Source organism: Xenopus tropicalis, chromosome 8, assembly GCF_000004195.4.
Source record: "Xenopus tropicalis strain Nigerian chromosome 8, UCB_Xtro_10.0, whole genome shotgun sequence".
Lineage (NCBI taxonomy): Eukaryota > Metazoa > Chordata > Amphibia > Anura > Pipidae > Xenopus > Xenopus tropicalis.
Genome location: NC_030684.2, coordinates 103,529,666 through 103,553,307, shown reverse-complemented (window position 1 = coordinate 103,553,307; position 23,642 = coordinate 103,529,666). Strand labels below are relative to the sequence as shown.

Below are 23,642 nucleotides of genomic sequence, written 5' to 3'. Positions count from 1 at the left end.
AATAATTACTGTGTCTAAGCTGTAGACATCTGTCAAATTAACCTGTGATATTTGGCTGGTATATCTCTCTTTACCTTCCTCCATGCCTTCTACCATGTCTTTTCCTGTTCACTGATCTAGTGGCACATGTGTAATTGACAGCCTGTGGCAGCTCATTAGTAGCAAAAGGCAGGGCAAACGTCACCCATCACAGAATTCTTGTAGGCAAGGTCTAGAGGTGCTGTTATCAGAGACATTTTTGTCACTTTTTCAGGTGAACACCTAGGGGCACATTTACTAATCCACGAATCCGAATGGGAAAAAATCGGATTGGAAGCGAAATTTTTGCGACTTTTCCGTTGCCGTCGCAATTTTTTCGTATTTTGCACAACTATTTCGGCGCCAGAATGGGTTTGGAGAGATAGGCAGCATAGGGCAATCATGCTTTGCCATCTCAAAAATTCTGTGATTACTTTGGATATAAGGCAGTGCTTATCGCTTGTGCATATATGTGTAATTACCAGTGTTTAATAGAGCATTTTAGTTACAACTCTGTGCAAACTTCAGGTGTGAGTGCTGTCTGATTTCTGGTACTGCACAGTGAGCAGGCTTGAGAATCATATGGTTTGGATGTGCAACTTCCAGACAGTTATTTATCTATACATATATTTGAGGTTGTGGGGTTTCTTACATATTACTATATTTGATCGCTCTTTGTGCAGCACAGGACTACAGATATGTTTAATAAAGGTAGCCTTTGTTAAAGACAGTTTTCATCCAGAGGAATGTGAGCCCTTTGATGTACATGTGTTGTGAGCAAGTTCAGTTTAGAAAATTAACCTGTGCTTTTAAACATAGATTCCTTTTAAAACTTACAAACTAAAAGTTGTTTTGGTGTACTTGAAAGGAAGAAGGGTGACAACAGTAAATGTTTTGACCAAGGGTTGAGAAACCTTACAAGCATGTTTTATTGGTGGCTGTTTTTTCAAAATGCTAATGCCAGCAGTTTTGGGGAGATTTTTTTTGGTCTAGTATGTCAGCTTTTCTTGTCACAGTGAAAGTTGCTGCAGCTAAGCCCCTTGACCACCCAAAAGGTTAAGGGTTTAACGGAGTTTTAAGTGGCCCCGTTTAGGAAAAGTTTGGCAGATTTGCAAATGTTGTTGCATTTTACAGGTTACTCTGAAGCAAGATAACTCTACGCAACTTGTCCAGGATGACCAAGTGAAAGGACCTTTAAGGGTGAGTTGTTGGGAGATGTTTGGGTAGCTGTGTTTTGAAACAGTCAGTGTTTTATATAATTGTAATTTAATAAAGAACCAATGTAAGGGCAGTTGCACTCAGGGAAATATGATAGTTGGGATTCTATGCTTAAAACATCCAAGGATGCCCTGAAATACCCGTTCTACTAGCTGCAGAAAGCGTGTTTTAAAATTATCCTAATAATCTGCTCTACATTTGGCACATGAATGTAGTGTACAGCGTTTTCACATGCCAGGGGTGGAAAAGTCACAGAGTATTAGATATAGGGGTTTTATACAAGTACATTGGTGGTAGATATGTGCAAACCATTATGGTAAAAAAAGACTCTCTCAAATGATTGTTGTCAAATCATAATTTAATCTGTGCTCATGTAGGTTGGTGCAACAGTTGAAATGAAAACAACTGATGGATCCCCGCAGGAAGCAATTATTAGTAAACTGACAGATGCAAGCTGGTATACAGTGGGTGAGTACTGGCGGTCATGCTTTAATATCAGTGTCTCACACTCCTTGTTGACTAGAAGCTGTATTTTTTTTTTTCCTTCTACCCGATAAAAAAAAAATGCTTGTTCACTTGTCTTAATGCTACAAGATTTATATTTTTAAGGGCTATGTGTTGTTGTCTTCTGTTGGGATTTTTCTGTGAATTGGCACAGGTTTACAGAACCAAATGTAAAATGCCTTTATTGTCTTGGTGCTTTACAAGACTTACAGTGTCACATCTGGGGCCAGCCTTAGCTTAACTAGTGTTCTGAACAGTGGCTGCCCATTGGTAATTTGTAAAACAGTGCACAAAGTAGAATGGTTCCTAAACCTTAAGCTTTTCCATACCCTTATGGAAAGTTGCTGCTTTACTTTTAGCATTCGTTTATTTAGAGGTTGATTTAAAAAACATACATTTTCCTGTAGTATGTGTTTTTCAAGTATTTATGTAATATAATGTAAGACAGTCAGGTGCCACCCAGATCCAACACCCAAAGGCTGGGCATGATCACATCATATTTTTTTTTTAATAGAACTTTAAAAATGCCATTGTTATTTAGGTTACATGTGTGTTTTCTATTGCGTGGAATTCTTGGGGTGAAGCATATAAAATTAGACACAGAGTAATTCTGTTTGTTAACTACAAACTAAATTGTGAAATCAGCTTGAATAGATCAGCATGAAGATAGGCCATAATCAGCCCTACAGTTGCTATGGAATTGCCCTCCCACATCAGGCCCTTGTAGTGTTTAAAAAAAAAAAAAAAAAAAGCCCGCTGTAAACCCAAATCTGTATTAATAGGCGTGGTTACATTCTTCAGACCATGTAATAGTTTTGGTTATATTGTATAGCTTTAAATCCAGGCATGCCACTTTCAGCCCTGTATATAGCTGCTTATGTTAAGCGAATACAATTATTGTTTATATATTTCTTTTTACCATTAAAAATAAAAAAAACATGGTATACAATCAAAACATGCAAGTCACAAAGTTAGCGCTGGAAATTTTGAATATATGTCAAGATTGGAGAACTTTTTGTTTGTTTTTTAATTAGACTCCTACCAGTTCTATATTTATCAAAATCTTCTTTGCCACTGGAAGCAAAAATGCAGACTTGTGATAAAGAAAAGTTTTTCTGTATATTTTTTTTAACTTAACAGTGAAAACAAATGGTCCAATTTACCTTTGAGAGCAATGGTACTTTAATTTTTGTGTCACCCAGCAGATTAATAGTTCTGCGGAGTTACACATCTTAGAATCTCTCCCTATTAATGTCAGTAACAGTCACAGGTACCAGCTGATTATCACTTGGAAACAAAATTACAATCACACAGGATATGACTCTAACATTAATGAGGAGTCATTCTGAGTATACTGGCACCTGCCTGTGGATGTATTAATTTCCTAGTTGGTTCTATAAGGCAAACGTGGTAGAAGAGGAAGAAGATAGACAGGTTGCATCTTCAGGTTAGCTTGGAGAAATTAAGTTATTGTACAAAATGTATTTATTCTTACACAAGGGAAATCATTAATGGACATATCAACCCCCCCAAAAAATTTTTCCTTATTAAAAGAAAACTTAATTCTAAACAACTTTGCAATATACATTCATTACATATTTGTAAATTTTTTTTTAGTTATTTGTGCAGGTATAAGATCCCTTATCCGGAAACCCGTTATCCAAAAAGCTCCGAATTACAGAAAGCCTGTCTCCCATAGACTCCATTTTGATCAAATAATTCAGAATTTTAAAACTGATTTCCTTATTCTCTGTAGTAATAAAACAGTACCATGTAATTGATCCTAACTAAGATATAAATAATCCTTATTGGATGCAAAACAATCCTATTGGGTTTAATTAATGTTTTATTGATTTTTTTTTTTTAGTAGACTTTAGGTATGGAGATCCAAATTATGAAAAAACCACTTATCCGGAATACCATTCGTCCCGAGCATTCTGGATAACTGGTCCTATACCTGTATATATAACTGCTATTAAAAGCAGTGTCTGTCTGTCCTTTCTATTATCTGCCCTGGTGGCTCTGGCATTTGAAACAATGTAACAAACCAGCAGATTTTACAGCCCTGCCTTGCTGGAGGAGCCTGGCACTTGCAACATTGTTTAAAAAGTAACAACCAGGAGTTCAGCAAATGCTGCTTTCTATAGCAATTACATTTTACACAACTTTTAAAGCGCTAATAATTTTTAATAAACTGATATTGGAAAGTTGCTTAGAATTATGTTGTCTTTTGTTATGCAAAAAATATATTTTTAGGGTTGACATGACAAAATCCACATTTGTTGACCTGATTTATTATGCCTGAGATCATGGACTCTCTTGCAGTGGAAAATGATTCTTTCCCCTCTTTCTTCACTATACAAACTAGTTATTGGAACTTGTGCGTTGTCTGTGTTCTCTGCACACTGCATAAAGGGGCAAATGAGTATAAAATATAACTTTTCCCTTATGTAGTTTTCGATGATGGTGATGAAAGGACGTTACGGAGAACATCATTGTGTCTGAAGGGAGAGAGGCATTTTGCAGAAAGTGAGGTAAATGCATCGAGCATACATGTTTTAAGTCTAGAACTATGCTAATACATTCAAGATTGATTGGTTCTCTTGCTCCTCACAAAATTACCCCTATCCGCATTATTCCTATAATTTTCTCTGCATTTTCCTACCTGTTCATTAATGCAAACTTATTATATCTTTTTCTTTTATGCTTATAAATAAACAAAATCAAATTGTTTAGTCTGATTTTTGTTAATCAAGCTAAAGATTTAAGGGTTAAATGTGCACATTTATTTTCAGTGTTACCATTCTACTGATTCATTGTTTGTGTATCTACAAACTTTATATGTGTTATCTAGTTGCATGTTGTGCTAAACTGTATCAAATCCATTAAATATGCTATCTGCTCACTGCAATTTTTTAGTAAAATTCGTTTCTTTCCTTCCCCTTTCTTGAATGAATTTCCTGTTTTTCCATCCATAGACTTTGGACCAACTTCCACTAACAAATCCTGAACATTTTGGAACTCCCGTAATTGGTAAAAAAACAAACAGGGGAAGGAGATCGTCTCTTCCAATGTGAGTATCACTGCAGAATGTATTTCTTTTTTTAATAGAATAATTTTTATTGAATTTTAACATTAAAAAAATAGAACAGGAAAGAGTAGAAAGTTGTGGCTGGCAAGTCAGGCCAATGAGACCAAATATTTTTCAAATGCAGTCTCTGGCAAGGTGAGTAAGGTTGTATAGTTCAATTTGAGAATTAATAATGGTGATCCAGTGGTGAAGTGTTGTTGGAGAAAAAAAGAAGCAGTCTCATTGGCTATCTAGTATATACTCTGGGCACCAGGCAGTCAAGAAGAATGTATTTCAATCATTCCTGGAGAGAAGAGATATATGGTTCACCAGGGTTTATCCAGCTAAACAACTGTAGGTTTAACCTGGGCAGGATCCCCATAAATTTATTTGTAAATCAAATATTTATTTTAAAATTTTCTGGACTTCAGATAAGTGTTATGTGAAATAATTGTCCCACTGCATGAAAAAGTTAAACAGCACAGTGCCAGACTATTCACCTCTGTTGTGCACTAAAATTCATGCACTGCTTGTGTTATGAGTGACATAACGTGGATATGTTTGACAATAAGCATTGCATTCATTCTTCACACCTAGCTAGATATTTGACTTTCAGCTCCATAGACCACAAGACTCTGTGTATACCTATTTATGTAATAGAATTTTTTATTTATCTCCTTTCCTTTTTATGTGATAATACTTTAATTTCTGGTTTGCTAGATTCAACAGTTCATTTTATTCTTATCTTGAGGTTTGTTTCTTATCCCTTTATTAATGTAGCAGAGAGAGTTAAAATGTTGATGGAAATATTTAATTCCTGTTGGAACTGCTAATTCCCTGAGAGCAGCACAGAAGAATGGTAGAGATGGCAGTTCAACACCTTATTTACTCAAGAGCCCACGTCTGTTTAATTACAAAGTTTCCATGGCAATTACTCCCATGTCTTCAGCAACCTATTATAATGGGTGTAATTATAGATGTATTCTGAGACAACTCAAATTTGGTTCTTAGGAATCCTCTCTTTCTTACAGAAATTAGCAAGAAATTGGAAAAAAGAAATAAAAGTGAATTCTGCTCAAAATATACCCATTTTTTTGTCTGTTTTTCTTTAATTGTTACAGCTGTGAAAAGCAACTAAATTGCACAATATGTTTTATTAGACTTTTAAACAAATAAAAACCAGGGTTCCCCTGCACTTCTTTACCTGGAAAATATTTCTTACTGTTGTGTAAGTACTTGCGTGAAAGGAAGGAGTGAAAAAAATTGCTTATGACCTGCTGAAAAAACATTATTTTACCACACTATACAAATTAAAATCTGTACAATAAAGGAATTATAGGTAGGATTATAAAGGAAAAAAATGTTATAGTCTAGTCCTATTCATTTTTTTTTCTCTGCTATTAGGACTGAAGATGAAAAAGAAGAAGAAAGCAGTGAAGAAGAAGATGAAGATTTAAAGCGCCTTAATGATGAACTGTTGGGCAAAATAGTCAGTGTGCAATGCAGTTTGCCTAAGGATTGGTTTACAGCACTGGTATGTGACATTTCTAAATACATCTGTTCTGTTGCACAGACTGTACACATAAATACTGCTTAGTGACTTAATGCTATGGATTTGGTCCCCCAGCAACAGACAGACCTGTCTTGCTGGAGGAGACTGCTTTTGCAACATTTTGCAACTAGGAGTTAAGCAAATGCTGGTTTCAGTATAGCAATTACATTTAAAAATAAGCTCTAAACAGTTTTAATAAATTCATAATGGAAAGTTGCTAAGAATTATGTTTTCTTTTATTAGGCAAAAAATTATTTTTTGTGCTGACATATCATTTAAAACGTTATGTGCACTTGGCCTACTTATCTGTGTGTATACTTCACAACCTTTTAATAGTTATATAAAAAAGCTTTTGCAAACATGTGGGTTCTGTAGGGTATTTAAGAGCAGTACATCCCACACTGAATAAGTGATTTGTTTGAAAATATTTTTTTCTACCGTGTCTGGTGAACACGGTAGAAAAGACAGAGCTTTGTTTAAGAGGATGTTAACCATTTTGGGAGCGGTAGTCTAGAAACATTAGTGTTCTTAAAGCAATATTGCCAGATAAAAGTTTTCCCAGATGCTCCATGGTAAGCATTCCACATCGTGCTGATTGGTGTTATACATGTCTTTCTTTTCTATGTGCATATAGCCTTTAACAAAGGCAATGAACTAATATATTTTATATCAGTCATCACATATAAAGCAAAATTCACAACCCCTGATATTTGGTTATAGTGTAATATAGACTAGCCAAAATATATAAACAAATGATGCAGCTTTCGTAGGCAGGATTATCAAGCTTAATTTTAAAATTTAAAGAGGATTTCCATACCCTTTCATACAGTATATAAAAGATCAGCCCACCTGAACCGATAGCAGTCAAATTGCAGGTGAAAGCTGGGCTTCTATTTAGAAAAGAAAATATGTAGAGAATATAAATGTGTTAGTCAGATTAAAAGATTTTTGTGGCTTGCCATTTCTTGTAATAAACAGGACCAGCTTTACAAGTTAGTAGGAAGGAGTTTGCCTAGAAGGAGAATTTTTTTTCCAGATTTCCTGATGTGTAAATTAATCTATGAATGTACATAACACATCTTTGTATATTAGTACTTAGTAATATTAGTAGCATTGATTTAACATTGCCATGATTTAGAAGGGAACTATTTAATTTATGAATGTGGCTATTTCTGAGGTCTGTAGGATACTGTCAAGCTTTTGTCAAATTATAGAATTTTCTGACATGTTCAGTCTCTCTTCACTAACAAAGGCATCAGGCTGAAAAGTTGCCACTGGAACCTTTGGTGGATTTAACTTAAGAGAATACAGCTGGTATTCTGACTGGACAGCTCACCAGTCTTTTGTCCAGTGTGATCTCGAAAAGCCTGTTTATTAGAGTGAAGTTGAAAAATCAAAGCCCTTTATAAATTCAGATTATCTTTGTGTGTGGGTTGACTGTACAGTGATAAAACCAACACTATTGTGTGTAAAAATCCAGGCCACAAATGAATAAGAAATGAAATACCCTGTTGTATCTGTAGAAAAATGCCTTTGCAGTATTACTCCCATGCATCCAGTGGGTATGCAACACTCTGTACTGGTGGTGGCAGATAAAATACTGGAGTTATTGATTATTAGTGTCATTAGTATCAGCTTTATTGATTTACATACAAAACTAGCCTTTTATACACAACAGGCGAAAAATAGAGCATAAGGAAGCCATCTGCTATTTTGACCATCATGCAAATACAGCTTGAAAAAAAAGTTTATAAGCAATGTATACATCTGCTGTTTAATAGCACTGGGAAATATTACCTCCCAGTTTCTCCCATCAGAAAGCTGTCTTTTCCACCCTCTGGTATTTTCAAGTAGCAGCTCAAGCCAGGTTGCTAACTCTTTAAGCTGTTCCAACTGCTCTCTCTATACATACCGTAGCATGATTTGTGGAATTGTTTAATGTTACATGCTTTTTGTGTTAAGTTTTTGTCTTGATTTGGCCCTGCAGGGTTGAGATATTTGACTGTCCATCCTTTAGGATATAGCCAATAAACTTGGCCCATTTTTGGTTCTCAAAGTAAAAGCTTGTTTTTTCATTTGGTTTCTCTATTTGGGTGAGCACTTTCAAGGAGGATTTAATAAGTAGTTGACCCCTGTAACTCAGGTTACCCTAATTTCAACACTATTGCTGCAGGAGGAATGCTGTCTGCACTTCTGACTGCTTTTTGTGATAATAATGTGACTGTATTCACAGGGCTGGTTGGAGACTTACTATCTATGCTATTTCCTACTCCGGCCAAAAATACAGGCCCTTCAAGCCTGCAAAGAAGGAATGGTAGCTACATCCTCATAAATAGTAGATGAACTGTAATTTTAATATTTAAAAATGAACTTATTTTGGACAGACAGAGGGCTTTATCTGATGTTAGTTGTGTACATACTGTTCTCTATACATATTACCTTTCTTCTCTTTCAGGTTGTATCTCCAAGCTGTAGTGATGATGCTTCTGTAAAAAAGGACCAGTGTTTGGTTCGTTCGTTTGTTGACTCAAAGTTGTAAGTGTTTTTTTTTTCTTTATTCTATACACACGTGATGATGTTTATTGATTTAGCTTTTGTTTTTAATTGGGCTTGCCCCCCCTAATACAGAAATCATATAAAAGAAAAAAGCCAAGCTAGACCATATTTCTGTTTATTCCTATTAAACATTTTCTGTAATTCTGAAACCTTGTCCTGCTCCTCCAGGCTACCTTTTTATAACCTAACATTCTTTTACAATGTACAGTAATTAGCTCCTCCTTCCAATCCTGCCAGTAGCAGACTTCAGTTACCATGATCCCTTGCCCCTCCTCCCATTATGTTATTAGATCTATTTACTTGCAGACTGTATTTGACAGGAATTTCTCTATCAGTGGAGCAAACACCTGCTGTGCATTGGGTCTAGCTATAAAAGCAAGTTATTGGCATGTAAACAGATGGAGTTTGTGCGAGTTTTGTGCGTTGTTCCTGTGTAAATATTGGATATATTATATTTCCTATTTTAGTAGGAAGGGCAAGAGGCCTGTTTACAATTTCTCAGACTCACACACACTCCAGCCAGTTAACATGTTGGCGTTCTTATTTTACGAAGATTATCTCAAGTTATGGATTTCTTCTGTTGTGGATTTTAAAAAGTGATAGTGTCTATGCATTGATGATTTCGATATTGTTTTTCAGCCATTCAGTTGCAAGGAAAGACCTCACTGAAGTTGATGTCAATGTCCTAAATTCGGAGCATTTTGGAAAGCAAGGTAATTTAATGAGCACAACCCACTTTTGGGTTGATGGCAATAGAACAACTTTTTAAACTTGTAAATCATGTATGACTTATTTTTCTGTAATATGTTTATAATTGTGAAACATTATTTTTAAAATTGTATTCTTCTATAGGATACACAGTTGGAAAAATCAGATCTGCAATTGTCAATGCTTTTTAAATTTGCATATATATTATCAAGATATCAGCATTATTTTTAGGAGTTAAATATGAAAATATGCTTTACATATACTTGATCAGAGGTAGTTCTATGTTTAACAATACATGAGTTATAGTGAGCTCCATGCCAATTACACATGATGCAGAAAATGTACCTTGAAAAGAATATTCAATGCCAAATGTAAATGGGACTAAAAGTGGTGGGAAAAAAAAAATCAATAATTTGATTTAGTCATCATTTCACTGCTGCCTCCTTAAGCACCTTTAAAGAAACAATGATGTGGGTATATCAGTGTAAATTGTTTAAACCTTACAATCTATTCACTGATTCCAGTTGAGAGCCCTGGTCACATTAAATGATGTAATTCTAATTTGTCCTCCTTACCTAGTCAGCATCAGTAAAAATGTTGCTTTGCAGAAGTGTGACTTTCTATGACAACATTTTCCAGCACATTTTGCCTGTTTTTATTTTTATGTTTTTTTTTTTATATTGTGTGCTGGTGCTTAGTGAAAACTTTCTCTTTGGCTGGGTTCTAGGTGTGCAGGATGCCATTGCTTTCTTGATCTCCAAGACAATCCCTGAAAAATGGAAAATGGACATGAATGAAATCCTTGAATCTTCCAGCAGTGATGAAGAAGATGGAGAGGATGATGCTTGTGACAGTGATCAAAACAAAGAAGAGGAGGTGGAAACAGAGGTAAGACTGCTTACTCAGTGGAGGGAAAATGTAGAATTCTTGGTTATCTCCGTAGCCTACAGAGCACAGGCTTGATGAGAGTATTTTGTTGTGTGGAACTTGCAAATTTAAGTATATTCCTGAAAGATTAATGGCAAATAGTGAATGAGGTATTAAAAGTATTAAAATCAAACCGTTGTTAGAACTAATTTAATACACTGGAAGGCCTTTTCAGAAGCTTGAGCCAGAATGGATTTCCAAGTTCAACATAACACCTGATGGGTCATTGAGCCAGCCATTGAGTTATACAATAGCTGCTTAGCCAAGGTTATAGCTGCAGGTTTCAGCCAGTAACATTTTTTTACAAAACTTGATTAAACAAACCAAATGGAAAGTAAATACACATTTAACAGTTAATGTTTCCATTTGTCAAACCCACGGGGAAGATTTAAAAAAAAAAAAAAAAATATGAAGGTGTACTGGCCCTTTAATCACTTTCATATTATACTAAGGCCACCACATAGCAACCACTGTGTACATAACTTATAGGCTAGGGTAAGGGGAGGGAACTTGAGAAAATATCCAGCTTCTTGCTGTGTTTTATATTGTGCCCTGTGTTTGAAAAAACTCTCTCGCACATTAGAGATTAATGGCTTACAAAAAAATGCTGCATGGAACTCGCTGCACTGAATCCCACACTAAATTTCTCCATGGCCAGTTATCTTTTTGTTGGTCTGTACTATGGCTCATGTAGTAGATTCATGTGTTTCTTAATTGTGCATTTAAAATCGATTTGATGGTTGCAGACCAGAGAACTTAATGCACCAATCTAAATGGACACATGAACAATACAGTACTTTCTTTGGCTCTTGATATGCTGCACATGCACCATCTTGAAGGGACACAAGGGCTATACCTTGGATGTCAAATAAAATGAGGGCTGCAGGCTGGAAGAAGCCAGTTGTCTGAAGTGTGACACTAAGCCCCCAAATACCCTAGTTATGGCTTTTTTTTCCCCAAACAAAATGCTTGTTGTAGCCATGGATAGACAAGGTGGCCCAGAACACAGGGAAGGTGTAGAGGGTTATAAGTAAGTAAATCATGCCTGCTGGGTGCCAGAGGTGCTGTGGCTGTTATTGCAGCCAACCAAAATCAATGAAACGGAAGCAGTGCATTATATTATTTCTCGCAATAATGTAAGATAATATTTTAGACTTATTAAATGTCAGTAGAATAAGCAATATCTTAGCAGAGTATGGGAAAGGATTTTTAGTGTAACTTCAGATCAAGATTGTCCTTGTTTATGAACATGCTCTGTAAAATGGGGAAATCTTTGTTATTACGTTGTGCAGGAAGTGCTTTGCTTGCAGCTTTAAATGTTAATTTGTTGGGGTGCTTGCCCCAGTGACCAGACTATGGAGGACTGCAGCACCCATGTTCCAGTTTAATCCCTTTGGCATTTGGTGTTGGTGAAAATAATCTTCATCATTATTCTGGCAATATTCTGCCATTAGTAAAGCTAAGTGTGCAAACCCTGTAGGGCAACCACTGTCATTATGAACTAGTGTTTTCTTACGGCTGCTTTTCTTAACACTGAGCCACTTTTTGTAACACAACCCTTAAAGTGAACATTCAAAAAAACTCCTTTAGAATGTTATACTTTGAGTTGCATGTTAACATGTACAGGCCTTTAAAGGATGGTTTAATAGTAACACTATTGATAATTGTCAGGTGGAGGTAGAATTTCTATTGTTTCTACCTCTATATCTGACGATTCAGCCCTGAATGTCAATGGAAGGTGGGAACGATCTTTCCTGCAACTAATGGTCGTGGGAAAGATCGTTATTGCTACATGTAAGGCCACCTTAAGAATCCTACAATTTACTTTTTGAAGTGAAATTCTGAACTAGAATTTGCTTTGCTGTTATTTATGACATTGATTTATCTGTATGGCAGAGGTGTTACTTATCATTTAAAGGACAATAATCATGAGAAGATACCTGTCTGAAACTTAATTATGTGTACTATGAGTTAATCAGAGGCTGGATAATTTAAGTCTCCCTAATTTTATTAACATACAATCATGTAGTTTGTTACTTGTGCTTTATTTGCGCCCTGGGCAAATATTTTGTCAATACACAATTGGTTCAAAGTGAACAAGGTTTTGCTTCCTTGTTGGAATGTTTTTCCACCTCCCTCTGAAGGATTATTTATTTATTTTGTGTGCATGTTTGGGTTTCAACACACAAACATTTTACTCTAAAAATGAATCTGGAGAAAACAAACCTGCTGTTTCATCAGTGCCTGTACCTCTTAGGCTGATGCCACACATGGCATAGGGCTGATTTTTTCGGCAAGCGGAAAAACGCTTGCCGAAAATTCAGCCCTACGCCTGCTACTTGTGCCTGCACCCGAATGAATGGAATACGCTTGGGTGCAGGCACATGTAGCCGATATACGCATGAAAACGCGAGACTTTGCATTCTCTCGCATTTTCATGCGTATATCGACTTGCCAAAAAAATCAGCCCTACGCCACGTGTGGCATCAGCCTTAGGGCTCTGGCACACGGGGAGATTAGTCGCCCGCCACAAATCTCCCTTGTCACAGGCGACTAATCTCCCCGAACTACCGTCCCACCTGCGAAAATGTAAGTCGCCGGTGGGATGGCACATGCCTCGCGAGGCATTTTCGGCGATTTGCCAAAATCGCCTGTGCAGCGTGTGCCATCCCACCAGCGACTTACATTTTCGCCGGTTGGACGGTAGTTTGGGGAGATTAGTCGCCCGTGACAAGGGAGATTTGTCGCGGGCGACTAATCTCCCCATGTGCCAGAGCCCTTAAACTTATTCCAAATTTGTTAAAGTTTGCTAAAATGGTGCTTTGTGCATCTTTGTCTTGTCATTTTATGGCTTATGAAAGTCAGAAGAGAAAATCATCTTCGTGACTTGTATTATTGCAAGTAATACAAAGAAAGTGCTTTTCTGCTACCAGTTGCTGCCTGTTCAACAAACATAAAATCAATATTTTTAAACATACTTTTAATATATGAAGCAATAATGGGCAAATTTTAACTTTATAGCCCTTGGTGGTAATTCTTTGAAGTTTTCCTTCAAAGAAAAATCAGATCCCAGCATCAAGTCTTCAGTTTAATAAGAATAATATCACTGCAAAAATACTGTGATTAGAAAGGCTCAGTAACTGCAAGGGACCTAATACAATAGGGCAATAGAAAAAGCTTTGCATAGAAAATGGTACCTTTTAGTGACACAGGCAGATTTATCAAAACATGAGATTACAGCTCACCACAGGAAAATTCACACCCTTTCTATTCATACCTATTGAATTTTTAGAAGAGTATTTATCAAATGGTAAACTGCTTTCTCTCACTGATAAATACACTTCTAAAAATAAGTAGAAAGTGGGTGAATTTTTTTGTCATCATATCTGATCTTACATTTTGATAAATCTGTGTTTTGTTGCCTGCATGATTACTAACTTGTAGGCAGGTAAGAAGAAAGAATGTATGCACTGCTAGCACTTGCTTTGTGTAACTCAAGCTTTTAGTTCACTTTCCAAATGCTTTTCCAGTTTTCAGAAATACTGCATTAATAATTACTTTTTTTCAGTTGCCCTCTATTTTTGAATTTTAAGAATTTTTTTTTAAATGTAAGTTTAAAGTTTAATTTTCCTCACTCTGCGTTGTAAACAAGGTAAAGGCTCTAAACTGTTACAGTTTTGATACATTAGTTTGATACATATCAGATGAAGTTGACTAATAACAGTTTAGCAAGTCAGTGACTGGGGCTGATCCTGAGAAACATTAGAAGGTTGTTATTTAATTAAAATGTAAGCTTCACTCTTATACTTATATATATAAGTTGTAAATTAAAAGTAATTAGCAGAAAAGGGCATTATTTCTGGTGAACAGAAATAACAAATGAATGGGAAACAATGTTTTGAAGGTGAATGTCTCCTTTGTTTTTCTATTGTGTGGGTCAGGAGCATAACTAGAGAGGAAGCAGACCCTGCTGCAGGTGCAGGTGGCCTAGGAGTATAGAGGGCCTCAAAAGGTCCTAATAAATGAGCAATTTCAATATATCTTGGTAGACTAGGTCAACTTGCCAGTGTTTTGGGGCCTTAAATTGAATTTGCTGTGGGGTCACTGGGGGGAGGCGGTCAAATAGGACAGATATCTGATCTTTTGGTGACAAGAAAACTTGAAGGTATATGGCTGCTATAGCTTAACCCCATGTAGTTTAGCTGTGCTGCAATGTCCATGGCAATAGTCATGCATATTATGACAACAGGTGCATGTTATACAGAGGTGCCCAGCTGCAAATTCTCTAAACCCAGAAGTGCTTCCAAATACATTCCTTATGTGCAACATTAAGGGCATATGTGCTTTACAAATTTTTTCAAAATGTTAACATTGCTTTTTAATTGCAACGTGCCCCCCTGCAGAAGCAATGGAAAAGCACCTTTAGTTGTGCTATACCCTCAAAATGTCTAGCTCAAACTCCTGTTTCTTTAGCCAGTCATCTAAGGTGGTCAAACTTGCAGAGAGGTGATGTTGGTGTATTTGTACATAAATAGTTATAGGCCAAGAACATTATCAAGAACAAAATCAACTGCATTGGTCCAATAGCCCCGCAATATGGGGGCATTATGCCATTATTTTGCACATCTTTTGTCCTTAAGAATGCATTTACAGACAGTAACAGTGGGAAAATAACTGATGTATAGAAGAGACCTCAGCAGACTGAGGCCGATGGCACAAGGGGTGCTTTGGCACCCACAGGCGGCAAGGCAATTTACTAAAAGGCAGAATTATTTTCCAACTTTCTATGAAAGCAAATGCTATGCATTGTAGCTGTGTAATCTTATAGAAATATGTTCATTAATAAAATGTGCTTTTCATACCTTTTATAGCATGTATAAATGCATATTTCAACTTAGTATAGCGGCCAAACCCCTTATATTTGCTTGCCCTGGCAATCCAGCCTGTTCTTTTCTTTTTATCTTTGTGTGCCCTCTCAAACATGTGATATCTTGCAAGCTCTGATATGTCTGTGGCTGGTTTAGCACCCCTAAACCTATTGGGGGCACAAATTTCCCACAGTACTTTGGAAAACATCGCTTTTACTTGAAAGTAAATTCTAGAATTTCTAGGGTGTCTCATTGCACCTATAGAATTTTTCACTTTGGTTATTCTTAATCGATCTTTAAGATATGAAAAATGTTGCATTAGTAAAAAACACATATTTGGGGGTGTTGTGTGGGTCCCAGCACAAACAGCAGTGGTGGTGTTTTGCCCAGGGTCCGGCACCACATTGCAGAGCATTGAAAGGTTTATTGTGTCTGGTTTAAGTGCCTGAAATGTTTTCCCTCTTCCAGCATGACTACTGATGGTTTTTTTTTTTTTTGTCTATGTGAAAGCACACCGCTCTCTCCCCCTACTCGGGGGCTGCCTAGAGTGTTGCCATGGAAACATGGTGTTGGGTCAGAGCGCGCATGCTCTGCAGAGACAGGAAGGTTGAGCAGAGGCTTGGCAGGCTGCCAGGGGAGGTTCGCCAGATGCTTTGAAATGGGGCTGTCTTTTCTCTTTTCTTCATGTAATGTCTGATTTTTCCCATCCGGTTGGGAATGCAGGGAAGGCAGCGAGCGTGTAGCTACCTTGCAAAGGCAAGTGAGACGTAGGACTGGCCTGCCTGCCTGCACAGCACTCCCACAGACAGACACCAGGCTGCTTAACTAGGACATGCATGAACAATTCTTTTCTGAAAGGGAAAGCTGTGTGTAGGTAAGCATTGTGCAATGTGCCTTCTGCACTGGGCTAATAAGCACGCACTCTTCTTTCTCTGTGTGTCTGTGTGCATGTTTATGCATTTATATATGTATATCCTATTGCCCTATTGATTAGGGTGCAGTTTTCCTCTGCAATAAAGCACTAGAAATAAGCTAAGCAGTAAGAGCTGTTTATGTTCAGTCTCAAAGGAAAGCCCTTCAGCCCACGAGCCCCTGGCATTTGTGATGTAGATCCAGCATGGCGAGTCAGAGAATGCAAGTGGCAAACAAATGCCATCGACTTGCTGTTAGCATTTTTAATGGAAGATCTAAGGCCAAAAAGCTGACATTGTGGTGCTGTGTGGGATCTATCCGGTATAAATCATGGCATGTCTTTGTGAGTTTTAGTGTGACTCCCCAGGCAGTGTGCCTGCACTGATGATATGGGGGCTGCTACTCTCATGTACTGAGCAGTTAGGTGGCAGCAGAGACGAATCAGGAGCCTTTCAATGTAGCCATGAGGGGTTTGGGCCTGTGTACATGAGGTTACATGGTGTGGCTGCAGTAAAGGAATAGCTTGGGCTCAGTCCATTGTCTGCAGTAGCTTTTACATTGTGACTGAGTTTTGTCCTCTTGTTGTAGACACTTAAGACAAAGCTTTTGTCTTTTTTTTTTTTTTTTCTAGTGTCCTAAGCTGCAGTCGTTTCAGAAAAGGATTTTTTTTTTTGTTACTGCAGTGCATTGACTATAGGGTGTTTACTAAAGCATCCATACTATTTAAATTAAAAGACTTTTGTTCTTAATGTCATTATTTTTCTGTTCTGAAGTTCACTGCCAGAATGGCTGTACTGTCAGTGCACGGCGACAACCATTCTCTCTAAGTGAGTATGCATTTTGCATGCAGTCCTCTTGAGAGAATGTTGCTTGAGATATCCTGTCTTTAATGGTTTCTAATATTACTTGCCTACGTAACAAGAATAACACGCTTAACGTGCTGAAATTTCTCATACATCTGTTCTTCCACGGGTAGAAAGAGACTGAAATGTTTGTGATATGGTTAGGTGCCTAGCTAGATGTTCCTGGGTAAAAGGAACTGGTAACTGGCTACTTTTGAGGCCTGACAGAGAATGGATAATCGTGGTGTATGCTATTGCTACACTTTCCCAAGCGGAATCTGCTGCTGTTCTGTTGCTATTGCATTTAATTGATTATGCTTAAAATACTAGAAAAGCATAAATCGCTAAACCCATCTACTCTTTGTAGGTGAACTGCTATGCATTACCCTCCCTGTGCATACCATGCTGCCACTGTATCACTGCAATAACTGCACTCAACGTCGACATGAGCAGAAAAACTTCAGTTCCTGTGACGTGAGGAGCCAAATATGCAGTCATCCCTTGCTGCTGCTGTCATTTCATACTGAGGGATTTTATTGGCATGAGTGAAACGCCACAAGCCCCTTATGCACTGAGGGTAACAGTGGCAGTGAGAAGAGGCTGCCAACTATTTGTTGATGCAGGAATCGCATCCCATAAAATGCTTCACTCCCTAGTTGACTTTCTTTAGATTATTTCCACAATTCCCAAGACTACAATTCCCACAATGCTCAGTGAACTTTCCAATTCTCCCCCAAGTGAAGATAAAAGCGTTTTAATTGTCAGTTGAAGAGAGGACAGCCTTTGCTGGAGGACTGTAATAGGTATATTTTCAAGATAGCAGAGGATGTTTTATTTTGTATGCATATCAACCCTTATTAATTTTCCTTCAGGTTTCTAAACAGTAAAAGTTTAGTGTGTTCTAAGTAAACACTTTCTGATGTAAGTATTTTAGACCATAATACCTTTGTAATACATTTGAATAGAATATGGGCATCCACACGTATTGCCAATATCTGTCTGTCTGGTATCTGTCCATTTGGCCACAGGTCTATTTGTCAGATGCCCTTGAAGGATTGGCCATTGTATAACCACGTTAACAACCGAGAAGAAACACTGTTAACATTTCTGAAGCATATAGAAAAAGCTTTAAATAGTTTGGTAAAATAGCACTCTATAGGAGATGGCATTCCTGTATCTGTAGCTTTCTGGATCATCGATCCTATATCTGTAATGGTGCTTCTGGTAAGGATACATTATATAATGTAAGGGCATAGGTGTAAGTCACTTTGAAAAGAAAAGGATCTGTTAGTTTTGGCTGGAATGTTTTCGGGATCCTTGTACAGAAAATGTTTTGTTTTGGTTTTTTTTTTTTTTTTGCTTCATTTTAATTCTTAGCATTGTAAGTTGATTCCCCCAAGTATACAAAATTCTTTCAGGCTATTTGACATTGCACAAGCCCCCAGGCACTCAGTGGTGGTCAGTTGAAAACACACTTTCCCCCTTAAAGTGCTGCCTTAGGCTAAATGCCCATGCAGTGAGTTATTTACCTGCTATCGTGGACGACTAGCCACTCTGATATGCCTTTCCACCGGCAACAATAGGAGTCACCAGTGAAAAGGCCTATGCATCCCTTTTGGCTTTCCAAAGTTTCCTCCTGCAGGCAACTTCGCGTGACTTTGGAAAGCTGAAGCGATGTGTAGGCCTTTCCATTGGTGACTCCTATTGTTGCTGGTAGAAAGGCATTTCTGAGCCACCCACACTAGCAGTGATCTATTGGGGGTTACTAGCTTGCTCCACGGACCATCAGCCTTAATATATCCGAGCTTGGCAGGTTGTGAGACAGGGCAAAGAATAAGATAAATATACTGCTGGGTGGTGACAATTTGTGTCAGTGAGTTGCGAGTTCCTTTCCCTGTCAAATGTTGGCTTATTAAGTACCCTTAAAATGCAGGCAGTTTGTCAGCTTTTCCATCACTCGCCCAACAGGCAGGTTGTCTCCCAGAGAGCTGGCCTGGTACTGATTGAGTGAAGAAGAAACTGCCAAGTCAAAAGTGGCAGGCAGTAGACATTGGGCACATAGAAATTATTTGGTGGTCAGCAGGTGACTCCCTTTCCTCTGGCTTGGCTCATCACCATTATGGATCCCGAGTGGATTGCAGTTTATCTTGGGTCCTGGGTCAACTCTGTTGTGTAGTGCTATTGTTACCTGCTGGTTATCAGGACATGAGGAGTGTTCATTATATATTTATTGTCTTAATAATATTAATGTAAATCTAAGAGTACTAGATTATATGTTTAATATCTTTTTTTGGAAATGTTTTTCAGCCTGAAGAGGAGGCAGATCCAGCAGAGAGGGACATCTTCCTTCAACAACTCTACAAGTTTATGGAAGACAGAGGTACAGTAAAGTTTGGTGACATTCTCCTGTTTCACTGTGAATGAGTTAATTACCTGTCACCCTAATAAATAGCTCAAAATCCTATTTTATCATGTTACCTGAGCAAACTAAACTTATTACGCTATATGACTTCTTTAAATGACATTTTATTCGTCTTTTGGTATCCACAATTAAAGAATACAGGTAGGCACCATTTTGGGGAGACTGTTATCAAGGCTTTGCATCATTCAAAATCTAATGTATGCAACAGAAAGGAGGACCTGATGCATCTACACATGCACAGGCTAAGCAGTGAAAGACATTGAAGAGGGACGGAGCATGTGAGGTGGTCAGTGACATAAGTCAGTCAGTGCATAGGTGCAAAATTGCACGTGAATGTTGTGCCTGAGGCATAAAGGCAGGAAAGGCAAAATATGATTGACAACTGAGACTTTTATATATGTTTATTACAGGCATGTATGTTTTAATGAACAAAGAATTTGGTTTTCATGTTTATTTTAAAAAATTACTTATTATACAGATTTTTCTTGGTGACAAAGCCCATTCAATACAGGTGCCTTAAAGGCACAATATGTCTAGTTTTAGTTTCCAGTAGGGGACTGTTAGACATGGTGGGTGGGGTTTTGTTTAGGCCTATGACTCATAGGGCATGTTATCAACTAGTTAACAAGTGCTCAAACTTGGCCGTGCAGCCAATTTACTTAAATGGAGTCTGCCTCTCACTAGTGGTGACAGACTTATTCCATTTAGACAAATGAAAAACTGCATGGGTGTTTCTATGCCAGTTGTAAAACAACGTCATATAAAATACAGTGTGCCATTGGCCTTAGGCAGCACATGTAAGATGACTGAACACCGCATAGCCCATTTTAAAATGAATATAAAATGGGACACGATTTTCCATTTACAAATTTAATAAGGTAAAATGAACAATTCTCACTGGTGGTGCTTTAATGAACTTCTAAGGAAGTGAAGGCTTTTCTGGCTCCAGAGAGATTAGGTTGTTTCTTAAATGGTAGTCTGTACCCATTAATTATAAAGGCGTGGCATAGTTTGTCCTTCTCTCCAGTGCAACAAGATCACTTGAACAGAGGCTGTATAAGATGTTAAGCTTGAAATGTACAGGGAAATTCATAATAAAAAAAAAAACAACCCTGTTTCTGTGTGCATACACTCACCTATAATACTTTTACCCAGGCACTCTCACTAACGTATAAATAGCCATGCCTTACAACTGGTATTTGTGTGACTTTATGTAATAACTTTACAAGAACTAAAAAGGAACTATTATTCTTTGAGCAAAATGTCCAGCTTGTTTTGACCAGAGAAATGGTCAGAAATATTACTGATATGCTGAACTATTTAGTGATTGCTACCCTGGTCATATCCAGGTAACATCTCAGTAGTCAATTTGTGGACCATAAGAGTCCTGCGTAGTGCTGCCTCAGCCTACTCACTCGACCCCAATTATGTAGCGAACCAATACTACTTACTGTATGGGAACAGAAAGGAGGTTTCTCCTTTTAAAGGGTCACTGAATTGTGTTCATACGTAATATTCTTTTACATTTGTAACTGTACAGACAGTCTCCAATTTAAATGCTCTTATGGCCACAACCTTCTTTATGTCCTTCTACAGCAGTCCTGATTTAGTTTTAAAATGCCTTTGTAAGAAGTAACCTAAGGCTATGGTCTGATTGGGCCAGGGGTGTGGCCCAATGGCAAAGGAAATCTGCTGGTTGAAACTTGTCTGTAGAGGGAAAGTCCAGCTATTGCAGCCACAGAAATTATCCCCATGTGTTTGTTCATAGCTTGTATGCGAGACAAAGCATGAGACTTTTGGCATAGTATTTGCCAATCTGATGCCTTTTGTTTATTTTTTAAATACCATTTTTTAAATACTTTACACATTCCATCCTTTTGCAGAATGTAAGGCTATTTTAAATCCTTGTGTTTCATTAACTGGCTTGGTGGGAACAGCCTTTTGTACTGGTAATTCTTACAGGTAATATCCATCAGTGTTACACTATGGGGCTGATTTACTAACCCACGAATCCGACCCGAATTGGAAAAGTTCCGACTTGAAAACGAACATTTTGCGACTTTTTCGTATGTTTTGCGTTTTTTTCGGATTCTTTACGAATTTTTCGTTACCAATACGATTTTTGCGTAAAAACGCGAGTTTTTCGTATCCATTACGAAAGTTGCGTAAAAAGTTGCGTTTTTTTCGTAGTGTTAAAACTTACGCGAAAAGTTGCGCATTTTTCGTAGCGTTAAAACTTAAAAGGTGCAAAGTTTCGCGTAAGTTTTAACGCTACGAAAAAAGCGCAACTTTTTGCGCAAGTTTTAACGCTACGAAAAATCGCCAGATTTTACGCAACTTTCGTAATGGCTACGAAAAACTCGCGTTTTTACGCAAAAATCGTATTGGTAACGAAAAATCGCAAAAAATACGAAAAAATCGCAAAATACCGATCATTACGAAAAAAACGCAATCGGACTCATTTCGACCCGTTCGTGGGTAAGTAAATCAGCCCCTATGAGTTGCTTAAAGAAATACTGTCATGGGAAAACGTGTTTTTTTTTTTTTTTTTTGTTTTTTTTTTTAAAATGCATCAGTTAATAGAGCTGCTCCAACAGAATCCTGCATTGAAACAGATTTTTTCTATATTTAAGGTTAAAATTTTACATGGGACTAGCCATATTCTTCATTTCCCAGGGTGCTACAGCCTTTGACCTGTGCTCTGATAAACTTCAGTCACACTTTACCGCTGCGCTGCAAGTTAGACTGATATAACCCCACTTCCTCAATAGTAAGAAATCCTTGGGACTCCTCCAGTTACATGGGAGTAGGAGAAACAATAGGTTACCTGAAAGCAGTTCTAATGTGTTGCGCTGGCTTCTTCTGACAGCTCAGACTTGGCTCAGGCACAATGCACTGAGATGGCTGCCTACACGCCAATATTACAGCTAAAGAAAATACATTTGTTGGTTCAAGAATAACATTTTAAATGGTAGAGTGAATTATTTGCTATGTAAACAGTATAATTTAGAAATAAAAAGTACTCCATAAAAATCACAACAGAATCCCTTTAATGTTCCACATTGCTCTGCAGAACAGCAACAGATATCTGAGGGAAGGCACATTTGGAGGTTTTGGCTATAAACCTTTAACTGAAAAAATCTTTGTTCATTACTAGGTGTGGCCTATTCCTGTGGTTGCCAGTGCTGTGTTTCATGAAACTAACTATTAGGGGGACCACTTATCAACCTGATTCTGGTTTCTCTACTTTTGCAGCGGCTGCCTCCAGGCATCAGACTGTAGGCTGTCCCTCACCCACTGACCCGACCAAGGGCCCATGCCACAGGGGTGCTCGCCTCCCCAGGGCACTGACTCGTTCTGTAAGTTTGGTCGGTCTGTGTGGGGGCCTAAGGTTTTTGTCACCTACCTCATCATTTTGGGGAGAAAACTGTTCTTGTCTAATCACAGCTCCTGACTTCATCACTTTTTTTTCTTAATTAAAAGGGAGCCCCAATAACATTCTGCTTTTAGGTTTACAAGTTACTAAGTTCTCAGATATTACACAAAATCACTCCTTAGTCAGAAATAACACAAGTATTTTTATTTTATCTCAAGTGCAGCCAGATGAATGTATGCAGTCCAAATTGCATCTGTTTAATTTACTTGTCAGGGTTTCAGTTCAGCAGATATCCAGCATTCTCCCAAATTGTCATCACCAAATTTAGATGACAGTATAGTTTTGTAATAGAAATTTACATTTTTGGGTTGTTTCCGGATTAATTTTCTGATGTGTTCGCTGAGTTTTGGGTTTCTGCCACCCTGAATATGTTATATTCCAGTGTGGTATCTTATAACATCAACCTCTTATCCATCTGATATGCCAGTGATTTTGTTCAATTTTATATTAATACATTATTTATGGGACCCTCTCCCCTTCTCTATAATGTATGACAGGTACTCCAATCAATAAGCCACCAGTATTAGGCTACAAGGATCTGAATCTCTTCAAACTTTTTAGACTTGTGTACCAGCAAGGAGGCTGTGACAATGTAAGTAAAGCTTCCCC

General features: G+C 37.7%; 1 protein-coding gene across 3 annotated transcripts in view; it reads left to right on the top strand.

The window, feature by feature from the left end:
• Positions 1-23,642, top strand: part of arid4a (AT-rich interaction domain 4A) — a 39,569-nt gene that overhangs the window by 3,754 nt on the left and 12,173 nt on the right. For all 3 annotated transcript variants that reach the window (XM_012969010.3, XM_002933730.5, XM_012969011.3), the window contains exons 4-13: positions 1,153-1,218; positions 1,614-1,704; positions 4,195-4,274; positions 4,719-4,813; positions 6,215-6,344; positions 8,818-8,897; positions 9,558-9,631; positions 10,354-10,514; positions 19,483-19,555; positions 23,531-23,625. In XM_012969010.3, coding sequence (XP_012824464.2) covers positions 1,153-1,218; positions 1,614-1,704; positions 4,195-4,274; positions 4,719-4,813; positions 6,215-6,344; positions 8,818-8,897; positions 9,558-9,631; positions 10,354-10,514; positions 19,483-19,555; positions 23,531-23,625 — 945 coding nt within the window. The remainder of the gene's footprint in view (positions 1-1,152; positions 1,219-1,613; positions 1,705-4,194; positions 4,275-4,718; positions 4,814-6,214; positions 6,345-8,817; positions 8,898-9,557; positions 9,632-10,353; positions 10,515-19,482; positions 19,556-23,530; positions 23,626-23,642) is intronic.